The sequence below is a fragment of the Mizuhopecten yessoensis genome, unplaced genomic scaffold, assembly GCF_002113885.1.
Source record: "Mizuhopecten yessoensis strain PY_sf001 unplaced genomic scaffold, ASM211388v2 scaffold7835, whole genome shotgun sequence".
NCBI classification, from domain to species: domain Eukaryota; kingdom Metazoa; phylum Mollusca; class Bivalvia; order Pectinida; family Pectinidae; genus Mizuhopecten; species Mizuhopecten yessoensis.
In genome coordinates this window covers 12,093-19,499 of record NW_018407246.1, presented here as the reverse complement: position 1 = coordinate 19,499, position 7,407 = coordinate 12,093, and the positions used below count along the sequence as shown (strand labels likewise).

The window sequence follows — 7,407 nt, the reverse complement described above, 5'->3', positions numbered from 1 at the left end:
CCGGTGGGACAGGAATCCTGAAATAAGTATAGTAAGAACATGCCTTGCTGTAGACGAGCAATGCAGGAATATTGTCATTTGATTCAGCACCATACATTTTCCAAAGCCAACGGGTAGCAACTGAACAATATGGTTTCCGACTACCCTAAATTACCATGCATTTATATTGTCTCTTCATGAACTGTTTTTAATGAACGTTCACAGAGGAGAGCTACCTTTACGTACACTAAAACAACTTTAGTTTACTCGCTGATGTCTTTCACTGCCTTCATGCATATTTTCATCTAAGAAGTATCCTCATTTAGCTGAGTACAATTCAGGCAACGTAAAGGTGTGTACCACGTCAAAAAGGAACATGCATCAATACCTCGTTTTTCATATTATGCTTAATGCGCTGAGGAAATTTTAAAAGAACAATACTCAACACTTAGTGTAAGCTTTAGAGTATTGCTTGCTGCACCGAAGAATATTTCACATCTACAGTCTGCCCCGTGCTCGTGCTCTGTGACGTAAGCTACTGGGATGGTGAGTGACATCTCACGCACAGGTGAGGAATCACAGGTAAAGGTGTAGTTCTGTCCTCCTTGTGTCGTTACTGAGGTACATGAAGAACTGCTAAAATTAAGCTCTACTACTAGGAATGTGTTCCTCCTGAAATACACTGCTGTGTTAGCAATGAAGTCCTGATTGGCTGTACATGTTAACGTAACTTCCTGTCCAATCACGGGAGATGGTGGCGTTACTGACAACGAAATAGTCTGGGCTACAATAATCGTAAAATATGAAACATTTGTTTTCACTTGATGAATCATTAAAACGTGTTGGTAATGTGACATGGCCTGGAAAATGCTAAGCTCATGCCGTTGTAAACCTCTATTTTTCCTCAGTAAACGCTATAAACATTTGGGTGTAATGATATAACGTACAATTGCAATACAGGAAATGAATCGTATTAATTAGCGACGTGTATTTATTTCATACATTACTCGTTTTGAAAAATTCTATATGTCAATCGTGATATATAGAGAATAATACATGCCTTTTTCCATATCACACCCAGTATCAATCCGAGACTGCTATATCAGCCCAAGGGCCGAGGCCCGAGGGCTGATATTGGTCGAGGGTTGACACTGGGTGTGATATGGAAAAAGGCATGTTTTATTCTGTTTATTACATACATGTACTTACTAATAAAAGCTACTATCTGATCATCTATCTTTCTTTTTAAATATTGAAAAACGCAAAATTTCCAAAAGGGGTGTGATACGGGTTTTGCGTGCTGATACGGAGAGGGCTGATACGGGTTTTGGGGTGTGATATGGCGAGTGCTGATATGGGTAAATTACATTGTGTCGTATCGCATATACAAAAAAAACGTATGTATTAGTAAGTATGTAATAAAACAGTTTAAAGACATCACGTGGATTGTGCTTGTGTACATTTCTTACCATGATCGACTATGCGCTATTAGTGTTTTAAATTACTCAGTCTATTTCAAGCGTTTGTTTGTGTTGTATTGTTTAACGGCCCATCGGCAATGTGAGATATTAATGGTGAAACGACATTCACAAAAATGAACACATCAAACTGAAAATAAATATATAAAAATATGTAAAGAATTTTGAAACACGTCAACAGTAAAAAAGAATTTTGAAACACGTCAACAGTAAACGAGTTGGCTGCAAAATATGTCACATCTTGTTTTAACGATCAATTGAGTGGAAATAGTTAAAGCGTCTGAATGATCTGAATGATACCAAGCGTAAACAACATGGAGGGTGATCAAACCAGTTTTGTCCAAAACAAAACAAAATATTGCAACATTCGGTATCAGCTTTTATTGAACGAAGGGAATGCTATAATCTTTGAAAATATTTCGATTTTTAAGCGTTGCAATTTTAATGGTTGGTGAAAGCAGGGCAGGACAACCTAGTTCGTGTTGACCTTTACATCCAGAAATCACAATCTCCAAACGAAAATGAAAGTAAACATGTAAATCAAACCTCAATGTTCCAATATACCTGTGTTTTATCTGTGGTTTGTACGGGTTACCAGAAGTTTGATTAAGAAGAAACGCTATGTATACTTTGGATAAAATACTGATTTGAAAACTGGGTTTTCTGGATTTCATTTTCACTGGTAAGCAAACTGTAGACATAATTGTGTTCTTTTATCACTGAATGACGGTTCATCTGCTTCAACGCAGAGGCTTGCAGCTGGTGATGTGTGAAAAGCACCTACAACGAGATGAAGCCCCTGATGATGAACTGGGTCAAGCATCTGTTAGTATGACCTGCGGGCTGACTTATCATATGAAAACCAAGAAACGGGATCCCGACTTAAATAATCGTGTACTTCCGTCCTAGTAGGAATGATTCACGTTTGTTGCGATTGATGATCATTTTTATAGATGGAAATTTGTTTGATATTAGGTTGTAAATATCATATCCTCTACTTTTTTCCGAAGTATATTTAAACGACGGAAGCACAGGCTCCTCGCATTATTGCATACACTTTGAAGTGGTGTTTTCATGACTATGGCGACTCATTTCTCAATATCATAGAAAACTAAAAAAGATCATGATAAAATTTCTTTGAAAAAATCTTGACTTCAAATATATATATACATTTTTTAATGTTTTTTAATGTTTTTATGATATTTTCCAAATATTCTAAACATATATATATATATATATATATATATACATATAATGTACATGGGAGTCTAGAATCGCCTTAAAAAATGTACATACTGTTCAAAATATTCGATCACGTACATGTATCAGTAATCGTCATACATATATATTAACAAATAAGTATAAATTCACATTTGTGATATAAAAGATAAAATTCCGGATTTTCTTGTCCTTACTCTATTCTAATTATTATTGTTTTACAATCTAGTAATGATTTTCGGTTAGAGTCATGATGGTGAACAGACTTCGCACAAACGTTATTATATGGTAAATATTAGTATATGTAATACTTCGTATGGTATAACATCATCCAATTCAGCGAATCAAATATATAATCAACCGACTCGGTTCTTATCGCTCTAGATATTCTGCGTGGCATATTTACGGGCAAATTATGGACTTATTGTGCTCCGTGAACCGCAAAATGTAACAAAAAGTACGAAAAGTGTTTGTGCTGTAACCGTACGATTCAGTAATGGACAATTCGATTGGAGATCAATTTACACGCTCACGTTACCGGTTAAGATAAAGCACGTGTATCATAACTACAGGTAATAATAATAAATATACATAGGCAATCTACCATGTAATTGTATGAGGCAAGGCGGTTTCTGAAGACTGTCACGTACCTGCAACTTTAAGTGTGTAGTCAGGGCTCCTTACCACCCTGTCAGCTTCAGGAAGACTTGGATTGGTACGAAGACAAAACCAAACAGATCCATTGTCTTTTGTCTGTGGCTGTATGACCCACTGGAACACTGTACCATAGTTAGACGAGGTGGCATTACATGAGCAGACATCCGGGCTACAGAGGACGGGAGTAGTAGTAGCAGTGTTATAACATTGACCGCCAGCTACTTGTATGCTTCCTAGTATAGCAGCCAGGGCAGGACGACGGTACAGCTGGACTCTATTTGCCTCATCCGGTACGGTACACGTCAGGATAAACTCAATCCCGGAGAGAGCGTACTCGGAAGACCCAGTCAATGTTGCAGCATCTGTTTTACAGGTCAAACTATTCATATTTTTAAAACACCATATACGGAACCTATTTGGTTTGTGTTTAACGTCTTATCATTTAAGGACAGGCCATGTTTTGGTGATTGAGTAACCAGCGAGAAAAAAGCACCGACCTGCGTCAAGTACCTGGCGACATCTAAGCATAGACCTCGAACCCACGACCCAATAGTGGAGGGCTAATGATAGTAAATCGTCAGATGACTTAACTACACGGCCAACGTGGCCCTTTGTTAATTTTAGTATGCTACATGACTGCACGTATGTGCTGCTGTAAAATAAGATATTTGACTTGGGCTCAAACTCATTGGGTTTTTTTCGAAACAGGAAAAACAAATGTGGGAACATGAACAAGATAACCCATGAAATAAACCATGAAATAAAAGAGGAATAAGAAAGCCGTTTTGGAAAGGGTTAAATAATGCATCGCACGTAACTTGCAGGATGATGTTCATGTTGTTACTTTTATAAAGACGATTGCTTACGGCACGATGTTGAAAATGGTCAAATTCTTATACATAGTCTTTCCGAAACTGTTCAGGAAGACAATGAACGTTGAAAAAAACAATCACTGATTAAATTGTTTTGTTTTGTACGTGTGGCTCCTATATTTTTTAAGACAACAAATACGGAAAATGCCATTGACAAAGAGGACCTCCCAATAAAGGATAAAGAATTTACAGTTATCACTCAGACTGGTATGCAAAATTCTAAGTATTGGTAATCAATAACTGTGTATATCTGTCAAACGGTTACGTGTACGATGTGAAGTATTCTACTAACATCAATATCAGAGTATTAACCTGATCGACTTAAAAGAAATAAATTGGCCACGAGCTATAATGGCAAGCTATCTGAGCATTTATTTAAGAAGAAATGTCCCTTCTCTATTTCATAATATAATATGGTATATCTTATTTAATATGATATATATATTATTCAAGCTAAGAAAGATCTTTATATTTTTCATAATATTTTAGCTATTTTTTCTTCCTGAATATTTCATATATTCTTTAATCATCTTGTACAGACAATTATTTGTATTATCTTTTAAACAACGTTGCTGTAAATAAATTCATTTTTTTAACATTTGCACAGGTATCAGCTGTGTGTCAAATCGAACGAAATACTTCGTATTCTCGTTTATGATGTATAAACTGTTTCCATTGTCAAATATAGCATATCAATAACTACTCCCCTCAAAATTTAACACGAATTACGAATTATTGATGAATAGTTTTGATTGCGTGGGGGATAGAGGTGAAACTATTCACAGATTAAGCGATTTAAGGACGTGATTCCGCGTGTGTTGTACATGCCTGCACGTGTGTATGTGTAGCATGTTTAGCATGTATGTACTTAAGGCATTGTGCCATTTTAATTGACGTACCGGCAAATTTACACAATTAATTTGTTCATTCTGTGATAATTTTTAAACTTGTATTAAGCAATATTGTATCTTAGATGATAAACTTTAACCTAATTTCAACACTTGTACATTCTGTGATATCCTTATAGCTGATACTAAATAAAGTTGTTTTTTCATTACTATTATGTGTACCGGATACCGAGAATGTTGGTGTATTTGCCTCCTTATTAATTAAATGTACGTGTTGTCTGCACTGCCAATTATATTTCCTTGCTATCCCCATATTCCTAGTCTGTTCTGAATGTCCAGTTTAACTACTCTAATTGCTCGGAAAAGCCTGTTAAAAATAGCGCCGATAACGTCACGTGAAGGTTTTGAAACTAGGTAGTATACACATGCGGTCTGACTGAGATGCAAAATTTCTAAATGGGACCTAAGAGAGGGACTGTCGGGAAACTTCTTACCGCACAATGAAACCAAAGAATATGAATATGATAAGTCCGTGTTAAAACATATTGAATCACCTTAGCAGTAATTATTCATCTTAAGTTAATTGCACACAAGGCAATATTCAAATAAAGAATTTGTTGAGGTCTCAGCATTATTTATGGACACCAGGAAATATATATTACCGGAAGGATTCCAGTATTAATAGGTAAGGGACTAAACACCTTCCCCCTACCATTGGACAAACCTACTTAAAAGGAATACTCACGGGACGAAAACCACTTTCAAATGTTTTCATAAAGCGCATCGATGTATTTCTTATTACAACTCATTGTCTTCGACTTCTTCATTCAAGACCATGCAGTACATCTGTATATGTTTATGTATACTCGCTTTCCCACTTTCAATGTTTGTATACTCTTTAACATTTACTAAGTCATCAAACACAATAAACATCTCTTGCAAAGCCAAGTTATGTACAGGCAGAATATGTGTCAGATATGGAACGTGTTATATGTTTTCAATGATTTACACAGAGATGTAAACACAGTTGAAAATGAACACTTTTTCTGTTGAGATTACTTTTTGCAATTATTTATTCTCTTATAATAGGAAATTAACTTTTTTAACACAACTGCATACATAAGAGACACTATTTTTATTATATTAAGGACACAGGACATGCATGCTTTTTTAGAAATAGATTCAGTACCGGTCCCATCCAGGTAATAAATATTGTCTCTTCTCTAATTTTTGGAAATATAATATGAATAAAAGTATGTCCATGTATGGGGTATAAGCGCCAATACAACGCAAACAAATATGTTTTTTTCCCGTTTTCAATACGTATTCCGATGCTATTTGCAATCGTAAATTTATAGTGGTCGGGCAGGTAACCCCATATATTGTCACGCCGGCTCGGTGTATCGAACCCCATCCGCCTTGGTGGAATGCGAGTGAGTGATCTACCAGGCAGTCCGACCACCCTAGTGTATCAACATATAGGTATGCAAGATAACCTGATTTTACCCCATCGCATTAAACCATTTTACTCCTATGTAACATTAGTAGACTGTACCATGCATTGATATGGATGAGTCAATTATGGTCTACAGGGATGAACGGTTAACGCTGGATCAGAACCAGGTTGTTTACAAATTTAATAACACATTTTCAGGCAGGAATCCCTTCCTCCCTCATTTCAAACATATAGTTCAAACTGTACATGTTTACACTGACAATCGTTCATGTGTACGACACAAAGTTTATATAGTTACAAATACAGTACAATCGTTACTAACCTGTTGAGGAGTGGATTGTCAGTAGTAAGATCAATATCGTCATTTTACAGAGAGATACCCATGCATGCAGCTTACGTCGATAAATATCAGACATGTTTCTTAACATATATATATGTGTGTTCCGTACTATTGTTTACAAACTTCCTGGTCTGTGTAACCCTTTACTTGTAGTTATAAATACAATGTAGTAAATATACCGGGCCAATGTATGTGTAACCGGCCGCTGTTACCTGAGCTTAAAATACACAAAAAGATAAGGGTTTCCACCTATACGTCATGTGTACAATATGTAAACTGACTAGTATGTTATTGGTGCGCTTGTTAGTAGTATTTTTGGGGCAGAACTATCTTATACAATTTATAGATATATTCTTAGGACTAGAACTATATAAAACAATCTATAGATATTTACGGGCCAGAACTATGTAATACAATTTTTAGATATTTTGGAAAAAATAAGTTAATCTTTGAGAAATTTTATAAGTTATAAACCAGGTGCTTTTAGCAATACTCAAGTATTTTATACTGAGTAATAACTAATTCACAGAGAACTATTATTTGTTATCAAATATTTCCA

General features: G+C 35.7%; 1 protein-coding gene across 1 annotated transcript; it reads right to left on the bottom strand.

The window, feature by feature from the left end:
- Window positions 1-2,125: 2,125 nt before the first annotated feature.
- LOC110454432 lies at window positions 2,126-6,949 on the bottom strand. The gene is made up of 3 exons (XM_021503926.1): window positions 6,831-6,949; window positions 3,326-3,694; window positions 2,126-2,237 (listed from the first exon to the last, which is right to left on the bottom strand). Exons 1-3 carry the CDS (start codon window positions 6,934-6,936, stop codon window positions 2,134-2,136), a joined length of 579 nt encoding a protein of 192 aa, XP_021359601.1. The 5' UTR covers window positions 6,937-6,949; the 3' UTR covers window positions 2,126-2,133.
- Window positions 6,950-7,407: the final 458 nt, after the last annotated feature.

Excerpts from the sequence above, each read along its gene's own strand:
- LOC110454432 (XM_021503926.1), bottom strand. The coding sequence starts at position 6,936 with ATGTTAAGAAACATGTCTGATATTTATCGACGTAAGCTGCATGCATGG. Across the intron at positions 3,695-6,830 it reads GACAATCCACTCCTCAACAG|ATGCTGCAACATTGACTGGG; the intron begins GTTAGTAACGAT and ends CCTGTAAAACAG. Across the intron at positions 2,238-3,325 it reads CTACACACTTAAAGTTGCAG|GTGCTTTTCACACATCACCA; the intron begins GTACGTGACAGT and ends ATCTCGTTGTAG.